The 25274-nt window shown below is 60.8% G+C and overlaps 1 protein-coding gene across 12 annotated transcripts in view; it reads right to left on the minus strand.

Annotated features, from left to right (window-relative positions):
* FBRSL1 (fibrosin like 1) overlaps positions 1-25274 on the minus strand; it is a 95672-nt gene that overhangs the window by 43920 nt on the left and 26478 nt on the right. For all 12 annotated transcript variants that reach the window (XM_058424967.1, XM_058424966.1, XM_032761844.2 and 9 more), the window contains exons 3-4: positions 12143-12232; positions 9826-9861 (exon numbers count right to left, since the gene is read on the minus strand). In XM_058424967.1, coding sequence (XP_058280950.1) covers positions 9826-9861; positions 12143-12232 — 126 coding nt within the window. The remainder of the gene's footprint in view (positions 1-9825; positions 9862-12142; positions 12233-25274) is intronic.

Raw genomic sequence — 25274 nt, forward strand, 5'->3', positions numbered from 1 at the left:
GAGGGCAGGACTGGGTGGGCCGGGGCACGGGGCTGGAGGGCAGGACTGGGTGGGTGGGGCACGGGCCTGGGAGACTGGACTGGGTGGGTGGGGCATGGGGCTGAGGCTTCCTGGCCTACCTGAAGGCCAGCTCCTCCCTCTCTGACCCTGATCCTAGCATAGATGCTCCCCGCCCACTCCCCAGGCCCTTCTTCTCTGGAGACTGGAAGAGCCGGCGCCCGGAAAGAGCTGCCATGGAGCCTGAGGGGTGGGGGCCAGGCAGTGTGTGGGGATGTGGCTCACTTGCAAGTCGCCACGGACCCACCTGCTGCCCGATGGGGAAACTGAGGACCAAGTGCATGGGAGCCCACCAGGGCACAGCCTGGGGCTGGCTGGGTGGGTTCTGAATTCTGAATCCAGGCTCTGAATCTGTGGCAGAAGCCCTGGAGGCCACGCTCACCCTCCGGTCAGGGCCCCGCCACACTGAGGCCCACCTTCCTCTCGCTGTCCTTGGAGGTGGAGGCACCCTTGCACCTGGTTACACAAGATAATCGGGTGGCGGTCGTGAAAATGCTATGCTTGCTTACTCAGCAAATTCGGTTTTTATGAGTGTTTAGGCTTCAAAGCACAAAAAGCACTAATTACCCAATTAATGAGCAATTAACAAGCAATCAAGTCACTGCAGCCAACTGCCACCGCCTCCAGGAGCTGCAGGTGAGTGAGGCTCTGGAGCAGACACACCGGAGCTGGACTTGCCTGTGCACCCTCCCCAGTGCCGAGGCCCCATGGGCTGTGCGCCCGCCTGTGAGGGTGCCTCAGGAGAGGCTGTGCCACGCGGCAGCCCCGTGGCCATCACTGCCAGGGAAAGCTCTGGGCTCTGCGGCGCCCACTGGAGGCCCTCACTCAGTGCACCCAGCACAGCCCGCGCTTGCCTCAGGCCTTGCAGGACTCAGGCAGCCCTTGACCTCCAGTCCAGGCCGGTGAAGAGACAGCTGGGGATGGGAAAGGGGAGCGGTGGGGCTGCAGGGCCGGCACCCCTGCCTGTGGCCCCAGGATCTCCCCATGCATTTCTGAACTTTCCCTGAGAGCTGCCAAGGGAGCAGGCCTGGCGAGCCCTGCGTCGGCGAGGATGTGGGGCTGGAGCCCTGGAAAGGAGGAGAGGCAGCTGGAGAATGCACCCTCCCAGGCCCCTTCCGTCTCAGGACCTCCTATGATTCAAACTAACTCCCTCCCAGGCCTGGCCCCAGGGACCGGCCCCTGGGTCACAGGGCCTCAGCCCAGCCACACCCAAGCTCACTCTGACCAGGGATCTGGGTGAGCCCGTTCCCCCGACGCTCTTCGAGTCCCAGCCAGTCTGGCTCCTCCTGGCACTCAGGGCTCCGCGGCCCCTTCCCTGAGCTCTCCGTGCAGCGGTGGCCCCTGTGCCTGCACACGAGTGCGGCCAGCTCCTGCTCTGGACCCTGATCCCACCCAGTGATGATCTCCGATCAGCTGCTTATTTGCTATCCATGGTCTTGTCTGTTGAGAACATGGATCCTGTCCCTGAGGATCCACGGGGTCCACTTAGCTGGAGACATGGCAGGCACACGCGTGGGCAGCCTGGGCTCCGAAGTCCGCACTGCCTGTTGCCCCACGCTGTGGTTGGAGGGGAGAAAACTGTCCTCGTGGGGGCTCCCGACTGTCACAAGATTGGGGCACTAGGTGCTGGGGGCCAGTCCCCAAGGGAGCACTGCCCAGCCCCAATGCAATTCCAGAACATTCCGTCAGACATGTGCAGAACTAGAAACCTGTTTAGCACCCCGAGCCTTGGGCCTAAATGCTCTAAAATGCACAAAATCACCTTTAATTTTCTCAAGTCGCGACTGCCACAAATAGGAACATCTGGACTGGCATTTGCACTGCAACACCCTGGGACACGGGCCAGGGAGGGCCCACCACAGCTGCCTCCGGGCTCGGCCCGACCCACACACTGGACAGGCTGGACCGGCATTTGTGCTGCGACGCCATGGGACGTGGGCGGGGAAAGCACTCACCTCAGCCACCTCCAGGCTCGGCCCGACCCACACACTGGACAGGAACCGTCTCAATCAGAACGGCTTTCCATTCTCTACCCGAGTGCCACCTCTTCCTATTAAGTACGTGTCCCTGGCCACACACTCTGTGGGCTTTACACCCACGGCAGAGGGCACCCACCACACGACAGGGTGGCCACGCAGCACATCCCTAACCCTCTGCCCTCACGTCCTGTCGAGCGTACACATTATGTACACACCATCATGTACATGTGCACTCACATCATGTACACGTGGCATGAGGTCATGCACATGTGCACTCACACCATCATGTACACATGGCACAGACACCATCATGTACATGTGCACTCACACGCCATCATGTACACATGCAGTCATGCACACGTGCACTTACATACACCGTCATGTACACGTGCACACACACTATGTACACATAGAACACATGGTCATGTACACATGGCACACATACTGTCATGTACATGTGCACTCACAGGCACACATACTGTCATGTACATGTGCACTCACACCATGTACACACATCCACACATGCACACACGTGCACACACACGTGCACTGCCATGTACACATGCACTCACCCACAGTCACGTACACACGTGCACTCACACCATCAGGGACACACGTGCACTCGCACACCATCATGGACACACGTGCGCTCACATTGTCATGTACACATGCACACACGCAGGACTCCTAACCCCGGCCCCGCGAGCCTCCCCTCTGGGTCTCTGCTCAGTGGCTTCTCTGGGGATTCCTGCACCCCCTGGGCCTAGTGTGCTTGGGGCACCCACAGCCTCAGCCTCAGTTCCCCACACACCTCCTGCTCTCTGATACTGGCTGCATCTGCTCCTGTTCCTCATCTCTCTGGGAGAGCTGGGATCTGGCAGCCAGGGCCCCACACATCTGCACATCAGCTCCGCTCACCTCTTCACACCCAACCAGCACTGTCAGGGGGCCAAGGCTGCAGCCCGAATCCTGCCTCAGAGGCCTCACCGGGGTTTCCTTCTGTCTCGCCCTCTACGTCCCCACAGCGGATGGCGTGTGGATCTCAAATCCACTCTCCTTTTTCTCATTAGTGTCCCTCCCAGCACAGCCCCGGCTTGGCTGGAATAATTAATGAACCTGTGTCAGGGAATGAATAAAAGATGGCCCCCCAGCCCCGAGCACGTGGCTGACCTTTCTTGGAGCCGACCGTATTAATATATTCTCGTGTTGTCAGGCTCAAAGTGCTAACTGCCTCATGAATTATTTATCGACACAAAAAGTCTTAACCAGAAACCGTGTTAACATTAATTCCTAACCCCCGTGTCACAGCAGCCCGGCCTGTTCCCATAATTGGATTTCAGCTTGACGGGCACCCCAGACTCCGGCCTGGCCCTCTCCAGCAGGGCTGCGTGCCGCCACCTTCACTGCCTGTGCTGCCCTCCTTGGTCGGGGATCTCCCTGCTCTATGGGGCTGTCCTGCCTGGTGGACGGCTGTGGCCCCCGTACCTGGGAGCGCTGCAGGGAGCTGTGGGTGGGCTGAAAGGCGGCACTCATGAGGCCCCTCCAGGCCGGGGTCCAACCCCTCCCCTAGAACCTGGGCTGGGGGGCTCTGACCTGCAGAATGTGCTGGAATGGTGCTGCCGGCCTGGCTGAGGCTCCGGGAGGGCTGGCCACAGCTGCCTGGGCCTTGAGCCACCGAGGCCCAGAAGCCAGGCACGTCAGCAAAGCCACCCTGAACCCTCCACCCAGCCCAGCCACCAGCCACCGTCCCCGGGAGACCCCAGTGAGCACAGTGCAGCATAGAGGAGCCACCCGGCTGAGCCTTGCTCAATTCTGACCCACAAAACGGGAGATAAAAGAGCACATGCCCACTGTGGGGAGTGAGCCCTGTGTGGGCACATGCCGGGCAGGGAGGTGGCGAGGGGAAAGGGGTGGACAGGGAGGGGACCAAATCCATCGGCCCCATCTGGACCCTGCCCTGACAGAGGGTGCGACAGGTGCAGCTGACGCCTGGGCCTCGGCTTCGGCATCTGCAGACGGAGGCGAGGCCTCTTCACGGACGTCACCTGTTTGCAATCAAATACCACAGGTGGAGGAGTCAGATGATCTAAATGCCATGGAGATGAGGGTGTTCCCACATGCAGACACTCCCTTCACCTGGGGCCCAACAACACACGTGGCGTCCCACCCTCTCGCAGCCCATGGAGGCCAGGCCCGGAGGGGAGGCGGACAGCAGGACGGCTACCTCCCAGGACCCCAAGTCCCTGCTGCCCCCGTGCCGACCTCCTAGGGCTGAGTGGTGGTGCCTGGGCTGCTGGAACAAGCCCGGCCTGGAGGCTGCCCCTCTTAGCACTGGGTGGGTCAGCCCCTGTCACTTAGCCCGGGGTGGTGGGGGATAGTGGCACTATCTGCACAGCCTCCCATCCTCTATGGCCCAGCGCTCCTGTACCCCTCCCTATTCCCTCCCACAGCGGTGCCCGCCCGCCTCAGGTCCTGCACACACAGGCTTGCCCCTACCCAGACGCCCTGGCCTGCCCCTTCTGAGATGCTGCCCCGACCCTGGCCCACCTTCCTTCCAATCTGGCAGCTGCTGCTCTCTTTACCGACTGGCTCCTGTCCCCTCTGGAATGGCAGCTCCCTGAGGGCAGGGACCCTGTGTGACGTGCTCCCCACACCCCAGTGCCTGGCATGGAGCCCAGCCCAGAGTCAGGCTGTGCTGAAGTCACTGCCCTCAGGCACATGATCACCGTGGCATGGACGGACAGACGGGTGGCAGATGGGGGACAGGTGGTGGGTAAGTGCATGGATGTGGGTGGGTGAAGATGGACAAATGGGTGGGCAGATGGGCACGGGCTGTGGCCACCACAGGCAAGGACATGGCTCAGCCCCCACCCCTACGGTCCCCACACAGCAGCCAGCCTGAAGAACCCTCCTATGCTCAGAGGTCGGGAGGAGACTGACTCTGACTCCAGAGAGAGGCTGGGTCGGGAGGAGACTGCGGTTCTGACTCCAGAGAGAGGCTGGGTCAGCAGGAGACTGTGGTTCTGACTCCAGGGAGGGGCTGATGGGTTTTTATTGCTTCTGTACAAATTATGGCTGCTCAGAAGAGGCCCAAGGAGCCCCGTAATGAGTGTCATAAACCTGCCTCATAAAGACAGTGCCTGTATCGTGCCCTGGCACAGAGCGAGGGCAGCGGGACCCCAGTGGCTGGTGGGCATCTGCAGTGTCCCACCTGGCTGGGTCTCTGCCCCTCCCACCCACCTCCAGCCTCCCTGTCCCAGGCATGTCCCCAAGCACACAGGGTGGGCTCCTTCCTTAGGGGCCTCAGGGCCTCTCACCGGCCCCTCTGTTCAAACCTGTGCCTGCTTCGGCTGGCCTGGCCCCTCCTCCTGCCCACTTCTAGGCCTCTCTGTCCGGGGCCTGCCTCTGCCAACCTGGGCCCCCCTCCCACCCTCTTGTGCTACACTTAACACCCCGCCTGGGGCAGCGACTCCTTGGCTTCCCTTACCCGGGTCTTTCCCATCTTTCTCCCCATGTGCATGCCCGGCCATGGCCGCGCTCAGCACACACGGGCTGGAGGGGAGGCAAGGGGATGGATTTCTCCACACCTCAGTTTGTGCAGGGTGGGCGTCTGTGACCCTGACGGAGGGTCTCGCCAGTGGGGACAGGAAGGGCCTGGGGGGGCTGCAGCCAAGTGGGCGCTACTGGGGGCAGAGGAGGGCATGTGGGCATAGCCATGCAGGCGACTTTTCTTGACGGGCACAAGGGGCTGGGCAGCCGCATGGAGGACAATCCTGGGTGGGCGAGGCCGAGTGGTGAGGGAGGTCTGAGGGTCTCAGCTCCCGGTCACTGAGGTGGGTGGCCCCATTGGCCTCTCTGGGCCTGTGACCCTGTCTGGAGATCCGGATGATCCGGTAACTAAATGCCGCGTGCAGGGTAAGATGGGTCCCTGAGGCCTGGGCCTCACCATGGGCTGCTACCACCACCCTGCAGCTCACCCGGTCCCTCACTCTGGCCCCTGCTGGCCAGAGGCCCTTCCAGAACATTCTGTGCACGGGTGTGGGAGGGCAAGCCAGGGTCCTGTGCCAGCAGGAATGGCTCCAACCCCAGCAGGCTCTTATGGATCCTCATTCTGTCTAATCAATCCACCAGCCCCCGCCACGCTGAAGTCAGTCACCATATCCTTGTGTGGAAGCATCTTGACCTTACAGCACTGATGGTGGCTGAGAAGGCCAAACCATACACTCGGGGCAGAAGCTGCTGAGGATGAGCAATAGCTGGGGCTTTGCTGGCCACCGATGTGGACAAAATTACACCACTTTAAAGACGGTTCATAAAACCAGACCAGGTGACGAATGCCCATGCCGCTCAGCAACACAGGAGGCTGCTGGCCTGGCTGTGGCTCCTCATTAGGCCAGAGGCCCCAGTCACAGATAGGCAGGTGGCAAGGGGTGCACACGTGCACAACACGCAACGCCATGTGCACAACACAACACCAAGTGCACAACACGCAACGCCAAGTGCACAACACAACACCAAGTGCACAACACGCAACGCCAAGTGCACAACACGCAACGCCACACGCACAACACGCAATGCCACGTGCACAACACCAAGTGCACAATACGCGACGCCATATGCACAACACACAATGCCACGTGCACAACACGCAACACCAAGTGCACAACACACTGCCATGTGCACAACACACGATGCCATGTGCACAACACGCAATGCCAAGTGCACAACACGCAATACCACATGCACAACATGCAAACACACAAACACAGGTCACACACACACGCGGGTGCACACACACACACAGAGGCCCAGAGAGGAACCCGTGACACTGTTCGACAAGGCAACGCACAGCCCCATGCAGCCCACCACACGGGGGTACCGCGGACACGAGCTGCACACAGGACAGGCACAGACCCACCCACACGCACATGCGCACACGCACGCACACACATACACACATGCACATGCACACACATGCCTACACACGCACGGCAGCCTCAGCCTAGGGAGCACCCCGGGAGTCTGAGGGCCTCAGGGAAGTCCCGAATCCCCACTAGTGGGTCCCAGGCTCCAGCACAATCCAGACCCTCGCCCGGGCCCCGTCCTGCTCCTGGGTCCTGTCCTGCTCCTGGGTCCTGTCCTGCTCCTGGGTCCTGTCCTGCTCCTGGGCATGCGTCCCGTGGGGCCGGTTCTGGGTCCTCCACCCCTGGGGTGGTCTGGCCTCCACCTGCCTCCAGTCCTCAGTGCCGGGGAAGAGCACTTCCGAGGAGGCCGGGCACCTCCCTGCTGTCCGCCTGGAGCCCAGGCTCTCACCTGCACCCCCCAACACACTGGACACAAGGGACCCCCAGGGCTGACATCATGGGCAACTGTGGGCCACACTGGACCAAGGCCCCGGGGGCACACCTGCACACAGCAGGGCCCGTCTGTATGCACAAGGGTCTGAAACACAGGTGTGTGTGTGCCGGGGCCCAGTGCACACAGGACCCAGTGCACACACACAGGACCTCTCAGGGTCCTCCCAGGCTCCTGCGGCTTGGAGGGGAACCCCAACCCCGGTGCAGCAGGCTGGCCCCTCCCCCCACCCCCACCCCCACCCCGCCATCTGTCACTTCTGTGCCTCAGCTGTGGGGGTTAAGCTGCAAGCAGCTGGCAAGTTAACGACGGGCTTTCTCAGGAAACACAGAGTGCTCTGGGGAGAAGACTTGAATAGTGAGTGGAGACCCAGAAGCAGAAGGGCACCCAGTGGCTCAGGGCAGAGAGACCCAGGTGCCCTAGGGGCCTCAGACCAGCTGGGGTGGCCACAGGAGGTGGCCACATGCACACCTCACCAGCAACAGGGGGCAGAGCCCACCTTCCAGAGCTTAAGACCCGGCCCTCCCCCTGACCCACAGTGAGCTGGCAGGAGCCCTGCCCAGCACTCGGAGATGTCACCGACACTCACAGTCTGGCACCTATGCGGGGACCACAGTCCTCCTCCTGCCCGTGGAGGCTGCATCTGGGCACCCCACTTGGCCCAGGTGCCTCCCAGCAGCCGGAGCCAGGTGGCCTTAGCCCATTTCCACACTCTGACCCCGAACACGCACACCAGGAGCTGGCCTGTCAGGACACCACCCAGAGAAGGGCGGAGAAGTGTCATCATACTCACGACGATGGCTGTCAGGACACCCACAGCAACCTCTCAGGGGTTGCCCCCACGCACAGGCGACAACAGCAAGGCTGCCTGAGACCCCACGCAGCACAGGAGGAAGGAAAGCCCCAGGAAGAGGCCCCTTGGGCGGGCAGCCGCTCCAGAAACCATTGCCCAGAAGTGAGCTCCAGCCACCCCAGGTCAAAGGCTCACGGCCTCTGGGCCAAACCAGGTGAGAGGCCAAAGGCAGAGCCCAGGGTGGCAGAGCTGAGCCCAGGATGGCAGAGCCGAGCCCAGGGCTTTAGACAGACCCTCAGGTGAAAGGGCAGCCTCAGGGGAGCTGGGGTGGGGGTGCGAAGGGCCTGGCTGGGCCCCTGCCGTGACCTAGCCAAGTGGCCAATTCCTGCCCATGATCCTGGGTCCAGGGATCATGGGGTCCACTCCTGGCCTGTGGCGGCGCCGCCCATGCCACTCCCTCGCCGCTTCCTGCTCTGCCACCAGCAGAAGCTGCGGGACAGAGACGGGGGGGGCTGTCCCCACCAGGCTGTGTCCCCTCTGGCCTGGCCACACTGGGTCATTCATGGTTTAATTACACACCCCACAGAAAGCTGCTGTGGTTTAGTGAGGGAGCCTCTCCGGCCTGGAAATTGTGGGGGGCTGCAGGGATGGGGTGGGCGGAGTCCAGGCCCCTACCCTCCCACAAGCCGAGCAGGCCGTCAATCTGTAGAAATGGCTTTTATGGAGCTCTGGGTTTTACGATGTCATTAATGTTCCTCCTGATACTTAAGGGAAAATGAAACACAGTCATGAGGAGGGCAGGGGACAGCGATGATAGGGGCCGGGGAGATAGTGCTGGGCCTCCAGGTCCAAGGGGCAGGTGTCGGCGCCCAGCCTCCCAGGCCATTCCCACAGTAAGTCTAGGCACATGTGCAAGGAGCCCTCCACCGTGCCATGTGCACCCACAGGGAGGTACGGCACACCCTGAAACACACCCATGTACCCATGGGGAGGCACGGCACACCCTGAAACACACCCACTCCCCCCGGGCACACACCCGCTCCCCCCAGGCACATACCCGCTCCCCCCGGGCACACACCCGTCATGAAGCCCACACACAGGTCTCCTTCCCCCTGCCTGCCACCGGGTGCTGGCTCCCTGGGTGTTGCCCAGCCTGGGCTCAGGCCTCTCTGTCCGGGGCGAGGCAGGTGCCGGTCAGGGCATTGGAGGCGGCTGCTCACACCACGGGCACCTCCCACACCAAATGTCCCAGGCCCCCAACAGGACCCCAAGCAGCCCGGCCTTGGCCCTGCGGACCGCGGCACCCTTAGCCGCAGCTGGGGTCTGTGCAGGCTGTGACTACTCTGAGGCTCCTGGGAAGGCCACAGCCACAGGGCCAGCCCATCCCCCTGGGGCAGCATGTCAGCCTGGGGGCCCCTGGCAAACCGTGAGCAGGACGCACCCCCAAATCTTCACTCTGGAGCTTGTCCGTCCCCCACCAGCCCCACAGTGGTTGAGGTCAGAACCAGTCTGGGGCTCCAGAGGGAAAGCGGGCACGGGACTGGGGTGAGCTAGGTTGTGGGGCCTCAGACAGGTGAGGTGGGGACTCGGTCCTAAGGCGCCGGGGGGACAAAGATGGAGGGGGGGTGCTGGGGGACTTACAGAGTAGCCTCTCCCCGAGACCGCATGCGCAGAGCTCTGCAGGAAGGAAGAGGGGACAGTCAGTGAGGCTGCCGCTCGTACCAAACTCCCAGGGACGCACCCAATGGCTGCCCCACAGCCCTCAACCCTGCCCCGCAGCCCCGCAGCCCTGCCCCGCAGCCCCGCAGCCCTCAACCCTGCCCCGCAGCCCCGCAGCCCTCAACCCTGCCCCACAGCCCCGCAGCCCTCAACCCTGCCCCACAGCCCCGCAGCCCTCACCCTCTCAACCTGCCCGAGCCCGCAACCGGAGGGCATAGGTCCAGTTGAACCAAGACCACCAGGAGACATCCTCTCATGAGGCCGCAGGGAAGAGGACAGAGCTAGGCGTCGTGGTGGGGTCCTCCCCAGGGGCTGTCATCCTCCTGAGGGGCCCAGCCAGTCTGAGGCTCCCCTGCAGCAGCTCTGGGATCCAAACCCGAGGAGGCTCCCACAGGGACACCCTTGGCTAGCTCCCTGTCCCCAAGAGGGAAGGCCCCACCAGAAATGCTCCTCAGAGGAGGCAGGAAGACCTGGGGGAGGTCAGCCCAGGGCCCCAGCTTCTGCTGACCTCCCTCCATGCCCACCCACCAGAGGGGTCCACAGTTGCAGGACTTCGGGGAAGGTGCCCTGGCTAGACAAGGAAGGCTTCTGGGAGGAGGTGCCAGATGGAGCCCTCAAAGGAGGGTTCATCACAGGGGCCTGACAGGTGGCGGGGGTCGGGGCTGGGGGATGGCAGCTGGGGGCCCCTCAGACATCAGGGCACGCTCTGGTCTGCAGGGGCTGCTGGGGCCCCCGCACCTTTGGATCCCTCTGGCTCGAGTGGGTGTGGTGAGGTCTTCAGGACAAAGGTATGGATCACACAGCTGCATACTCGGACCACCAGGGCCTCCCCCAGCAGGAGGGGTGGGGAAACAGGCTCAGGGCTACTGTAGTGGATGGGGCGGGTCACTGCGCTGGGCAGGGTGGGGCTCACAGAGAGGGTCCAGAGCAGCCTGGGGAGTGGGGGTCAGATGCAAAGATCCAACACCCCCTCTGAGGGGTGGCGCAGAGGAAGAAAAGAAGGGCTATGGGGCTAGCTGAGGGCAGCCCTCCACTCTCCCAAATCAATCCACGACCCCCACTGCAGAGTCAGGGAGGGCACCCCCTCCCCTTCCCCAGACAGACCCTTGCCGGGGACAGGTCAGCTCCTGAAGGGCCCCAGGGTGTCAGGGGACAGAGCCCAAGGCCCTGGGCCCCGATGGGCCCACCTGCCAGCTCCTGGCTGCCAGATAGTTGGGGGGCCTTTGTTGCCCCGAGTTTGAGCCTCAGCCCCAGCTGCTGTGTTGTGCCCAGAATGTGACTTCCTTCACCAGGGGCTGGCAATTAGAGGACGAACCAGGGCAGCAGCGGCCCCAGGTAATTCCCAGCCTATTTTCCTAACTTGTGGCAACAAGATGGGGAGCCAGGCAGTGAGGCCTTCATTTAAATGATAATGAGATGCCTCAAGTTCCATTCAGCAGAAACCTCCCCACCGCCCCGCCCCCTGCACCTGCAGGAGCCGGGGAAAAGGTGCCAACGGCCTCCTCCTGGCCCGGCCCGCTGGGGTGCTCCGCCTCCGCCCCGGCCCAGCCGGATGCTCCCATGGCCGTGCTATCAGGGTCCAGCCCTGTCACTGGCCAAATCCCGCATGAGAGCCTAAGTGTGGGGGGTCCTGGCCCCCTGGGGACCTGGGGCCCAGGAGCCTCTCTCAGGGACACCAAAGGCACGTCCTGACCCAGGTCAGCGTGTGCCTCCGCCTGGCACGGGCACATCGGCGGGAGCCAGGACGGGACACTCGGCCCAGACCTGCTCAGGGTGAAAGAAGCACCTTCCACTGACGTTTAACAAACCCTGGCTCCTGCTGCCCGCCATACTCTGCCTGTCTCCCGTCCCAGCCCACGGGGCAGGTGGGTGTCCCCGGCAGCAGGGCAGGACCCACGGCAGCCCAGGCGTCCCCACTGGCGGCCCATCTCAAGGCTCGGTGGCCATCCTCCCGCCCTCCACCCCCAGGCCAGCGGTGCAGGAGCAGCGTCCAAGGCTTAACATTTTGTGCTCTGGGCTCCTGCCAGCTCACTCACCATTTCTTCATTTAACTCTCCTAACAGGAAAGTCCTAATGAGTAAAAAATCATGCTTTAACGAAGGCAAAATGCTAACTGCTAAGACAAAGCCTTATGGGAAACCGGGCCCTAACCAGCGGCTTCCTGGATGCCTTGTGCAGGGCGCAGCGGGCAGGCGGCCCAGACTCAGGAGTCTCTGGGCGCGGACAGCTGGGTACTCACATCGCTGAGCGGGTCCCGGGAGCTGGTGGCTTCAAGGACGCTGTCGTCGTCACTGTCCCGGTCGCCCCCTTTGGACACGGTGACTTTCATCTGGGACAGAGAGAGACACTGTCTCAGGCAAACCCCACCTCACCACGTCCGCATCGGGGCCCCCTGGCTAGGGCTATGTGCCTGCCCCCGGCACCCCGGCCCCAGGCGCCCCAACAGCCGCTGGGCGCTTTGGGATGTGACGAGCTGCGGTGGGCTGGGTCCTGGTCTGGGGGCAGGAGCAGCAGCAGGGCAGAGCTCTGCAGAGCCAGGAATGCCATCCCAGCTGACGGCGCACACACTGATAACACACTCTACCAGGACGGGGAGGACCTACCCAGGACCCACCGACTCAGTGACACAAGAACCGCCACGTGCTCGGAGCCGCCCCTTCCACAAGCCGCTGACTTTGAAGACATCCTGGGGGTGCTAGGGACCTCGGGCAGGGCCTCCGCCCACACCCTGGCCTCTTCTCAGCCGCAACGGCCAGGCCACACCCTGGCTGGTTAGCACCACCCCATCCGGCTGTACAGGGCTATGACCTCCAGGCCGAGCCTCAGTGCCACCCACTGTCCCCTGGCTGTGCCCACACCACCTCCTTCGGTCGGCACCATCCCAGGGCAAGCAGCGAGGTGATGGTGGGACCTGGTGGGACCTGCCTGTCCCTGGCCATGGGCCCTTGGGCCACTGCTCGGCCTCCTGGTGCCTCAGTTTCATCACCTGCAGAAGGGAGCACCCACACTCACTGCCCACTAGCACCACCTCTGACACCAGCCAACGTGGGCGCCGCTGCATGCCAGAGCCTGGCCTGGGCGCTTTGCACACACTCACACGTTTGCTCACACAGTGGCCCCGAGTAGAAACTATTTTCCTTTACATTTCACAGATGAGAAAATAGAGGTGCAGACAGGTTAAGGGACCACGCAGGGACCAGACCCTGAGCCCCGTACGTATTTAATTTTTTTACTTGGAAATAATTTCAAACCTGCACAAAGTTGAGGGAAGTGAGAGACTAGAGCTCCTGCTGGCCAGTGCCCAGCAGGGATGCCCTTGCACAGCCAGCTCCCAGCCTCCTGTGGAGGCCCAGCGGTCTCCCTCTCTGGCCACCTTGGATCTGGAACAATTCTGCACCTTGTGGTGACACGCCCCAGCATGTCTGGGCCCCCAGGCCTCGCATCCCAGGGCCCCTGGTGAGGCCCTTTACATTGAGTCACCCAAGTCAGGAGCACGCCCCAGCCCGGGGAAACCGGTCCCAGGACTGGCTGGTGTGGCTCGCTGCAGCCATGAGCCTGGCTCCCCGCCAACCTCAGGCTCAGCCAGAGGCCCGCTCTCTGCACCTCCTGCAGCAACAGGCCTTCCTGGGTGGCTGACAGGGTGCACACGAGGCAGATGGTGCCAGTGCGAATTAAGGGATGTCACCCAGGACCCTGAGGTCAAATGCCCCCGGCCCATGAGGTCCATCAAGCCGCACAGTAGCAGCAGTCCACACTGGAGGAGGCCCCGGCCGGGCAGGGATGCAGCCCCAAGGAGTCTGAGCCTTACTGGGCAGGAGCTGGGGGCAGGGTGGTGGGCTAGTGACCTGCTCAGCTGCGCAGTAGCCCTCACGGGCCCTGGCCAGGCTGCCCGGCTCTTCCTGGCACTGTGGCCTCGGGCAAGCGACTGGCCTCCACCAGCCTCCATTTCGGCATCTGTAACTGTAACATTCGGGAACCCCGGCAGGGCCCCTCGGTGCAATGAGGTTTAGGTGGAGGCGTGGCCTGTGCAGCGGAGCCTGGGGCCGGCACCTTCCAGGCCACCAGGTGTCACTGTTGTCACCAGCTGGACTCTCACAACCCCTCCTTTCTCACCCCCGGAGTTGGCACCGTGGTCCCAGCTGGGCAGCCCTGCCCGCCGGGTCCCACACTTGCTGCCCTGCTGGGGCCATCAAGGGTTCTGTCCACCTCTGCAGGGAGCCAAGGGTCCCACTCCTAGCGGTTCTCAACGCTGGGTCCCGGGAATGCATCATCGTCCCTCAGAGCCCGTCAGGAATGAGCTTCCAGGTCCACTCCAGGAACCGTGTATCACCGGCCCCCTGGGGAATCTGACCATTGGCAACGGCCCCATGAGCCCTGCACTCACTGCTAGGGACAGAGGCTCAGGGCAGTACCTGGCAGTGACGGGAAAGGCTGCCACAGGGCTGCTGAGTACAGTGGCGCAGGCTGCTCACTGCCCAAGGACACCCAGCCGATGGGAAGGGAGGCGGGGCTAAGATACACCCACACAGCTGAGCCGTGAGGAGTAGGGCACCTCTCTACACTTCACACCCACACGACAGCCACCTCCAATCAGGGCTGGGAGCAGACGGAACGCGTCACCCCCATGCCACAGAGGGGCTCGGCAGGCTGCCCTGCGTGTGCTCCTCCCAAACCCGGAGCCCCCGAGAGGTGGCCAGGCAGGCCGTGGGGTGGGGTCTCTTCCCCTTCCTCGGGTGGCCGGTTTTAGCTCTGAAAGTTCCATGTCTCAAAAAACCCTGTAGAACTGGGAACCTGTGTCCTGGTCACCCCACTCTGTCCCCAGGCAGGACCTCGAACAGCCAAGGTGGCTGCCCACAGCCCAGCCGCTTCTCAGTGCTGCCCACCAGCCACACCAGGGGCCGGGGAGGCCACACGTCCACTCCCAGCAGGAGCTGCAGGGACAAGATCACAGTCCCTGGATGACACGTCCACGTCTGGGGCCGGAGGGTGCCTCTTTTGCCCTGGAGGGTGGGCAGGAGCTACTGCACCTGTGCCCACCCTGGCTTTGTGGTCTGCCCACCTATCTGTCCACCCGTCCACCGGCCCACCTGACGCTTATGGAGCCCCGACGAGCCAGGCACCGTTCTGGGCAGTGAGCAGAGCAGACCCAAGCCCCTGTCCTCTCAGAGTGACAAACGATCGACCGTTCCCAGTGCACACAGAAGGTGGCTCCGTCTGCCAGGCGGCAGGTGCTGGGAGAAAGGCAGCGCAGGCCGGGGAGGGCCCTGGACACAGCTCACTGACGGCACCAACGGCCCAGCACACACACTGCAGCCCTGAGTTGCCCTCCTCACGGGGCACCCTGCTGCTCCACCAAGCCTGTGCTTCCTGGGGTGGGGGAAGAAGGCTGAGTCTGTCCAGTTATGTCAGCAGGTGGGGCGTGCGGCAGGACCAGGGCGGGAGGAACAGCTCCCTGTGGGCCAGCGTGGGGCGCCCATCAGTTTCTGAGACGTCAGTACCCAAACCACAGCTGATGGAAGCCACTAACAGTTTAACAGCCGGCTTCAAATTTCCTGAACCCTCAGCAACCTGCTCCTGCACTCCACTGGGTGGCCGCAGACCAGCCGCTGGTGGGACCAGGAGCACCGGGGCCCTGAGGGTTCTGGCAGTAACCGCAGGAACATGGTGGCTCCAGGTGCAGAGAGCCCCTCCCCCCGGGTCCCCTCCCCTCACCAACCCCCTCCCTCCACACCGTCCCCCAGTTCCAGGCTGCACGTCCAAAAATCACTGCCTCTGGGTTGCCCACAGAAATATGGTTCCACCGGGAGGCTCAGGCTCAGTCGGGGGCTCAGGTGTGGCCTGGCCTGTCCGGGACTAGTGCCCTTGAGTTGTCCTGTTGCTGGGAAGGGGCCAGAGGGACGGGAGCCAGCAGTGGCCCCACCATGCAGCCAGGAAACCCTCTGGGGTGCACGAGACCCGCAGGCACACACACCGCTCCGCACACACACTGCTCCAGGCTGAGGGGCCGCGCCAGCCGCACACAGAGACCCACGCAGACCCACAGGCACCTGCCGGCACACACACCGCCCCAGGCTGAGGGGCCATGCTGGCCGCATACACGCACCCACACCCCTCTCCACCACAGCGGTCACACTGGCCCTGTACACACCGCGCCCCATGCACAGGGACTCATCGCCCCACCTGCTCCCCAGACCCACCCCAAGGCTCTGAGCACACACTGTCCTGCGCAGGCCCCGCCCAAAGTGGAGCACCCAAAAGGCCCCACACCAGCCCCTGCGTCCCCTTGTGCAGACTGAGCAGAAGGTGCCCTCCCAGGGAACGTGCAACGGTCAGGGCAAATGCACATACCACATACGGCACCGTGGGAATGGCAGCCCTGGAGCAGAGCAGTGCACAACTCTGACAGCCGTACTCTGCAGCCCTGGTGAAGCCTCACACCAATCGGATCACACCAGGGGGGCTCTCACACCCCATCCCATGCTGTCACATTCAGACAAGGACTATCCTACAGGGGCATGAACTGAGACTGGCCGGTCACGATGCCTCCAGCCTCTGCACCTGCAGGCCTGGGAGTGAGGGTGGGAGTTGGGGGCTGCCTGGGCTGCTGTTCTAATGCAGACCCTGGAGAACCCTGAGAAGGGGCCTACGGCTTCCTCAGACCTGCCAGGCCAAGGACAGGCCCCCTGGGAGATTGGGCAGAGGTCAGGCCCCCACACCCCCTAGTTGGGCTGGGCCACAGTTCCAGCAGGAGACAGGAACGCAACGCCCCTGCAGAAATGGAGCACAGGTATGCAGGGGCAGAGCTGCCACCATCCTGTGTCTGAGTGTAAATGCGTGTGGACACAGCGCACCCCTTCCCCAGCCCCGCAGCCTGCGCTCCCTCCTCCTTGCAGCTCCCGCTTCCTCTTAAGGAGCTGAGCCCTAGAACATGGTTCCTGGCCCAGTGCAAACAGTGCTCCCTCGGGGAACTTTCAGGACTCCTGGGCCTCCCCCAGGGACTGGACATCATGGATCTGGACTTGAGACTTTCCAAGTTCCCCACCCACCAAGGTTGAGAAGCCTCAGGGGACTGCAGTGGGTGTCCAGCTCTCTGGCTCAGGGCAGGGCAGGGCAGAGCAAAGAGGGCGTGGCTGCTTTCGTCCACAACACTCCATTTCCCCACCTCCCACAGTCCCTACCAGCTCCCAGCTGGTCCTGGTTTCCTGTGTGTTTTGGTAGCCTGCAAAGCCGTGCCTGAATCCTGAGAGCAGGTGCCTGGCACAACTGTGGGTGGGTGGTACCTCTCTCCGCTGCCTTCCCTCCCAAAGGGACAATCCCAGAGACCTCACAGTGTCTCCAGGCCTGGTTGAACCATGGATGGTGACTATGGGCCCCTCACATTCAGCAAGAGCAGAGCCCAACTCTGGGGCCCCTCCATCCCAAACCTGCCCGGGCCACAGGGACTTGCAGGCAGACGCTACACCCTGCCCTCAGCCCTACCACAGTCCCCTGTCGCTACCTCCTGGGGGCTGGGCTCATGTCCCTGGTCGGGAGGAGCCGATGTGGCACCCATAGTACGTGACACCAGTGACTGCATCCTGCTCTGTTTTGTGGACTGTTGTCCTCACCCTCGGGCGTTTGGAGGGCAGAGGCTTTGTGGCGGTCACTGGTGCTGCTCCAAAACTTGTACTCCCAAGGTGAGCCTGATGGGGAAAGGAAGTGACCCAGTTCCGGGGTCAACCTGAGCAGAGGCTGCCTCGGGAAAATCGCCATCTGCAAAGAAAGAGATGGGAGAGCCCTGAGGAGCGCCCCAGACAGCAGGAGCAGCCAGGGAAAGGGAGCTCTCCCACAGCTGCTGGAGGGGTGCAGGGAGGGTGTGCTGGAGGGGTGCAGGGAGGGTTGCAGGGAGGGTGTGCTGGAGGGGTGCAGGGAGGGTGTGCTGGAGGGTGTAAGGAGGGTGTGCTGGAGGGGTGCAGGGAGGGTGTGCTGGAGGGGTGCAGGGAGGGTGTGCTGGAGGGGTGTAGGGAGGGTGTGCTGGAGGGGTGCAGGGAGGGTGTGCTGGAGGGGTGTAGGGAGGGTGTGCTGGAGGGTGCAGGGAGGGTGTGCTGGAGGGGTGCAAGGAAGGCTGTGTACCTGCTGGTGGGGGCACTGGAAGGGGGGCCCAACTTCCTCACCACCCATCCACGCTGCCTGCACAGCCTCTGGGCCCTCTCCCACACATACTCAACCTACAACCCTCAGACTGGAGGAGTAGCCACTTTTTTTTTTTTTTTTTGAGACAGATTCTTGCCCAGGCTGGAGTGCAGTGGTGAGATCTCGGCTCACTGCAACCTCTGCCTCCCGCGTTCAAGTGATTCTCTGCCTCAGCCTCTCTAGTAGCTGGGATTACAGGCACTTGCCACCATACCCCGCTAAGTTTTGTATTTTTAGTAGAGATGGGGTTTCACCATCTTGGCCAGACTGGTCTTGAACTCCTGACTTCGTGATCCACTTGCCTCAGCCTCCCAAAGTGCTGGGATTACAGGCGTGAGCCACTGTGCCCAGCCAGGGGTAGCCACTTCTTAGCACCCACAGCTCGAAGCTCAGGCTGGAGTCACATTGAGCTGAAAGCAGCACCTACTGGTGAGGTCTGGCACTGCAGCCCAGCTGTATGAGACTGTATAGCCTATGGGAGGGAGAACAACTCTGAGCTGGGAGTGGGGAGTCAGAAGCTCCAGAATGAGGGAAACTCTGTTGTCTGTCTCCAGGACCCTGGTATTAGCAAAGCATGCCATCCCCTCCTCCAGGCTAACACCACACAGTGTGGCTGTGGCCCTGCTTCTTCCTGAAACCATTCCTGACACTCCCCTCACTCCACATGCCAACCAGGCCAGGTAAAGAGCTCCTCCAGGCTCCCACAGTCCCCTAAGTGTCTCTCTAAAAGAGAAGTGGGGTTGCTTGTTTCTGTCTCTCTCTTCAATAGACTGTGAGCACCCAGTGGGCAGGGGCTGTCTTTTATCCTTGCCTACCTAGCACAGGCAGACACAGTAAAGAAGGACTCAGGCAATGTTTGGGAGAGACCAAGTGTTCCCTGAGTCAGCACAGTGTCAGGGAGCAGGATACTGCCCGCCAAGTGTGGGACACTCTGGTACACTGCTCCACCTTCTTCTATTGCGATTCAGATGGGTGGATGGATGGATGCATGGGTGGATGGATGGACAAACGGGTAGATGAATGGGTGCATGGGTGGATAGATGGACAGACGGGTGGATGGATGAATGCGTGGGTGTCTGGATAGATGTATGGGTGGCTGGATGGACAGATGGGTGGATGATGGATGCATAGATGGATGGATGGACGGGTAGATGGGTGGATGCATGGGTGGATGGATGGACAGACAGGTGGATGGGTGGATGGATGGATGTGTGGATGCATGGGTGGATGGACGCAAGGGTGAATATGGATGCATGGGTGGATGGATGGACAGACAGGTGGATGGATGGACAATGGATGGACAGATGGGTGGATGGATGGATGAGATACACTACAGATGATATGAGGGATGCTGGCTGAGTTAAGGCCTAGGAGATGCGTTGCCAGCAGGCTCTTGGGACACTAGTGTGTGTGGGCAAGTGCAGGTGAGTGTCTGCAAGGCCCTGCCTGTGCAGTCCTGTGTGCTGGAGGAGGGGTGGGAGCAGCGGCTATGCTCTGTGTCAGAGTGGACTCCAGCAGGTGTGTGCTGCCAGGTCTGGAGTTGGGACCTCTGGACTCCTGGGCTCCACCACTTTTGCTGGGGCCACCTGGGCTGCATCATTTGGTCTTGCTCAATCGGCGCCCTATCTGTCCAACAGAAGAATGACCTAATTCAAGCCACTGCCACCTCCTCCTGAACAGCTGCAGCAGCCTCCCGACAGGCGCCACCACCCCCACAACCGTGCTGCCTCCCCCACGAGTTTGTAAAAACACACGAGCTCACGTTATTCCCTGGCTTAAAACCCTCAGTAGTTTCCCTCTGTATGAGACCAGGCCCCTCCTTAGCCCTGTCTGCCCACCCCATGCCCGCTCGGCTCCTCAGGCACACACCATCAGAGGCCTGGGTGGCTGCACCCTCTACCCAGAGCGCTCTTCCCTGATCGCCTGGTCTAACGGTGCCTTCTCTCCTTCCCAGACATGGCTGTGCTCACACTCAGAACAGTCTCCACTTGCTCTGCTGTCGTCCCAGTTATAATTTAACTTCCCAAGGGCAGCACGGTCACTTGTCTTGTTTGTCGCTGCAGCCCCAGGCCCAGAACAGGGGCTGAATGACCAAAAGTACAAAGTGGATGCCAGTCGGAAGAGCTTTCCTGACCAGAGTGAGGCTGGGAAAGCAGAGGTGGCCACACTCACCCCGGACCGGCCCGCCCCAGGCTGTGGGGAGCAGTACCTGCCAGGCCCAGGTGCTCAGCCTTCCTCTTCCACTCCCACCTAACAGCACCCTGGCTGGCGTGGCCCCCAGCCCTGCTGAGTGGCCCCTTCCCCTGGACCAACTCTTGGTTTGTAGGAGGGCCCTGTCAGGTGGAAGGAAGCTCTAGGACCCTGTCACCCAGCCTGCTGCTCCCGGCAGGTGGCAGGCCCAGGCCCAGTGTCTAAGGCACTGATTAACCGAGTGCCTCTCTCCACAGGGCCTGCACAGGAGGATCCTTGCCTGGCAACCAGGACAAAGATGAGCCTCTAGCGTGTAGGCCTCAAACCAGCCAGGCTGGGTCCAGGAGGCGGGAGAAATTACTCTGAGAATTCATAACAATAAAAGCAGGAATCGATATCATCATGGCAGCTATGTAAACAGCACAAACCTTGCACGTTAGCTTCATTTTCTCATCTCAACAACCCGAAAACAAATGGACTATTTAGTAACATCCCCATTTTACAGATAGGAAAACTGAGGCTGAGAAAGCTGCCCTCCAGGGAATGGCCCAGGGTACAGATTCCACAACAAAGCCAAGCCGCTGGCCTTGAATCCTGGTCCAGCTGCTCACTGTGTGGACCTTGGCCAAGTTATTTAGAGGCGGCTTTTTTTCTTCAGCATCCTCATCCAGCAAATGGGAATAGTTACAGGGTTGCACTTAAACAAGCTGATGCGTGTTAACCGGTGGAAATGTGCCTGGTACAATCAGAAAAGACTTCAAGTGTTAGGCTGGTGACAGGGTGCTGAGCGGGCTGGAGGAGGTGGCACTGAAGACGGTAAACATGGACATCCAGAAACTCCATCTAACAGATGTAAGACTCTTCAGATTATCTAAGCCGGCCGTGGTGGTTCACGCCTGTTCCCAGCACTTTGGGAGGCTGAGGTGGGTGAATCACCTGAGGTCAGGAGTTCAAGACCAGCCTGGCCAACATGGTGAAACCCCATCTCTACTAAAAATACAAAAATTAGCTGGGCGTGGTGGCACTTGCCTGTGATCCCAGCTACTCAGGAAGCTGAGGCAGAAGAACTGCTTGAACCTGGGAGGCGGAGCTTGCACAAGATCGTGCCACTGCACTCCAGCCTGGGTGATACAGCAAGACTGTCTCAAAAAAAAAAAAAAAAAAAAAAGACTATCTGGATTATCTATTTCATCTTGGGTCAGTTTTGTTTTCCAAGTCATTTGCCCACTTCACCTAAGCTGTTGAATTTGTTGGAATAAAATTGTCCCCATTTCACCTCTTTCGTGTCTATAGTGCCTATAATGAGACTTCCCCTTTTGTTCCTAATATTCATGATTTGTGTTTTCATTTTCTGATTGATCTAGCTAGGGATTTCTCAACTTTGTTAATGTTTTCAAAGAACACCTTTTGGCTTTGTTCATTTCCTCTATTGTCTATTTCCTACCTTATATTAATTTCTCTTTTTTTTTTTTTTTTTTGAGACGGAGTCTCGCTCTGTTGCCCAGGCTGGAGTGCAGTGGCGTGATCTCAGCTCACTGCAAGCTCCACCTCGTGGGTTCAAGTGATTGTCATGCCTCAGCCTCCCAAGCAGCTGGGACTACAGGCGTGTGCCACCATGCCCGGCTAATTTTTTTCATTTTTAGTAGAGACAGGTTTCACCATGTTGGCCAGGCTGGTCTTGAACTCCTGACCTCAAGTGATCCACCCTCCTTGGGGTCCCAAAGTGCTGGGATTACAGGCGTGAGCCACCACACCTGGCCTGTCTCATTAATTTCTGTATTTCTGTTCTTGTCTATACTATGGCTACCCTTTATAGGTTTACAAACCTTCCTTTTTTTTTTTTTTTTTTTTTTGGTTTCTTAAGGTAAAATCTTAAGATTCTAGACCTTTCTTCTTTTCTAATATAAGCACAAGCTAGTTTTCCTTTGAGCATTGCTTTAGCTGCATCCCATAAATTTTGATGTAGTATTCCTTATTTTCTAGTGAAATTCAGCTCAGAGGGAGATTCAGGAGGTGGAAGCTAAGGACCCGCCTGGCTGGGTGTGCTGGGTAGGAGGACAGGAGAGTGAGGAGAGGAGAATGATTGTCAACTTCTAGCCCTGTCTTCTGAGTGGTTCCAGGTTCACCCACTGAAATGGGGAAAGACAGAAGCTGGTGTGTCTGGTTTGTCCGTGCCAAGTGAGGGGTGCATCCTGGGTCTTGGCAAGACACTCTGGCCTGATGCATGAGGGCGCTCAAACCATAGAGCTGATGAAGTAGAGGATGAGGAGACAGACAGCAGGCACCTGGGAACAGCATGGGCATGAGATAAGCACTCGCAGAGGGTATATTGTTCTGGGCCCCCCACACCTCCCTGCTGCCAGCCCTGTGGTCACTGGGCGCAGAAGCCGCCAGTCTAAACTCAAGTGTTGTAAATGTGAGACACCTGCTGGCTTTCCTAGACGCAGTACAAAAAAAACGAGTAAAAAAAGATCTGATAATTTTTATGTAGATTACATTGTTGAAATACTATTTTCAAAGTACGTGGAGTGAAATGCAATACTTTATTAAAATGAATTTTACTTATTTCTTCTTAACTCTGTATGTAACTCACACAATACTCCTGCTAAACAGTGCTGCTCTAGGAGAGTCCAGGGCCCCACCCACCCCTGCTGGATGAGAAGCTGCACTCTGCCAGGTCCCAGGGTTCACCCAGGGAGCCCTCCAGGTTGTGTACCGGCCCTAGGAGAGGCTTCTTGCCAAATCCCTGCACCGTGGCCGGGCCTGTGGCCCAGCATGGAAACCTTCTCCCTTGGAGTCTCCCCACAGCTTTGTGAACTGCTAAGGATGTCCCCTATCACTGCAGCTTCCGGCTGGAGGAGGATGGCCGGTGGCCTCGGCCGGGTCAATGCCAGTCCAGCTCAGTCCGGTACTGTGGTCCTGGGCCACCAGGGAAGACGCCAGGGAGGCCAGAGAGATCCTGGGTCAGGCCGCAGCCCTGCTCAGATCCCTCCGAGGCCCCAGGACTCCCCCTGGACTTCTGGGCGGCCCTGGGTCTCCCTCGGGCACCTGCGGGTGGTCCTGCCTTCCGGCTTCTGCACATCCAGATGCCCCCCCGGCCCCCCACTCATGCCCTCTGCGTCTTTGCCCTCACCACAGTCGCCCAGCGCGTTATCCCAGCCTGTCTCCCCACACACAGAGGAGCCGAGCCCTGATGCTAGAACAGAGGCAGAGCTCATCATCTTCAGTGCCCAGACAAGGGTCCCGAATGAGCAAACGGGGAAGGCCCAGGAGGCGGTGTTTCCAACACACAGGGCAGGGCCTGGGGGTGGGACTGTGGCTATTCACCTGCAGTGAGGGGTCCAGAGAGATGGGGCCCTCGGAAGAGGGTCGGCAGGCAGAGGCCCATGCACCAGGCGTGGATGATGGGCCAGGTGCCGGGAGCCCACCCATGCTCACACCCCTCCCTCCCTGGGGGCTGCTCAGCGATGGCTCATGGACTTGGCCTGACCTGGGGAGGACCCAAGGGCCTTAGAGCTCCAGGCCCCCATGGGGTTGGCTCCACCGCCACAGTCTCAGTGTCACCCATCTTCCAGGAACCCACCCCGACCTCCCCTTCTCCTCCCCCAACAACAAACCAACCATTGCCCCTGTCTGCTGTGGGCTCTGCAGGAACACGCCTCCGCCTCTCCCAGAAGGCTCACACCCTCCCCACAACCCCTTCTGCAGATGGGAGGGGACCAGCCTGCCTGTGCCAACAACAGCAAGGTGGGCAGAGGCCCCCGCAGAGGTGACCAGAGGGCTGAGGGTCACTAAAGCACTGCACCCAGGCCCCAGTCTCCAGAGGGGTTCCTGAGGCAGCAACAGGGTCTCTAGTCAGGCAGCGGGCAGCCTCCCCCAGATCCCCAGTGTCACCCCCCGGAAGACACCTCCATCCTTAACCTTCAGGCTGGGCTGCCCCCACCCCCTCTACAGCAGCCAGGACCCAAGCCCATCTCCCTGGGCAGGCGCAGCCCCACTGAGTACCGACCCCTTCCAGAAACAAGGGAACAAGGCATGTCCCACCCAGGCTTCAGGCTCCAACCTGCGCCTGTGACGGGAGCCAAATCCCACCTGCCAGAGGCCCCACAGGCCTGCAGCTGCACCTTCTGGCTAGCAAAGCGAGTCATAAAAATTAGAACTGACCACCAACATTTCAACGTTGCCGAATCCAGAGAAACCTAGATTTCCAGCTCTTCAGAAACATCAAAGATCTGGCCACACAAAATCTGCATTTCCCAGGGCGACGCCTGACAGCAGTGTCCGCACCAGGGCGTGGGCCCCAGGACACAACACGGATGTCCAGCACCATAGGGCCCTGGTGTCTCTGCCCTCTCCATGGCGACACCCCAACCCCAGGCCAGCGCAGACAGTGGGTTCGAGCTGGAGGCTGCAGGGTCATGGCCAGGCCTTGTGAGCCCTTCTGGGTCCTGAATGTTTCCTCCACAGGTGTCCTCTGCACCCCCAGCTGCTGGCCACGGGGACCCAGGCTGCAGTTTTCCGCCCTCCTCAGCCCTCCCTGGCAGCCTGGCCTTCCCCATTAAGGGGCAGCCAAGTGCCACTACTCAGCTCCAGCATGGATGGCCCCTCTCCACTCCCTCAGGCCGTTCGGGCCTGCCCCAGACATGGCTCTACTCACTCGGCCCCCTCTGTACTCACAGAAGCCCAGGGGTGGGGGTGGGGGCCTGAACGTGGAAGGAGGGCAGGAGGCTGTTTAAATCATCACTGTCCCCCATGCACGACAACGGGGACGTCTGAAGGCAACTTCAGCCCCTCTACGAGGCAATGGCTTGTGTGGGCGACTCTGAGATGGCACCGCCCTCCAAGCCCGCACCCCAAGTGTGCCAGGTCCAGCCCGGAGCTCAGCCAGGGTGCTGCAGCCAGGACTCGGCCCCTCCACGCCCCGGCCTTCCGTGAGCAGGACACAAGTACCTGACAGGCCGCACAGAGGACCCTGGGCTGAACCACACTCCCCCATGGGTGCCCAGGCC

Source organism: Hylobates moloch, unplaced genomic scaffold (assembly GCF_009828535.3).
Source record: "Hylobates moloch isolate HMO894 unplaced genomic scaffold, HMol_V3 SCAFFOLD_12, whole genome shotgun sequence".
NCBI lineage: Eukaryota > Metazoa > Chordata > Mammalia > Primates > Hylobatidae > Hylobates > Hylobates moloch.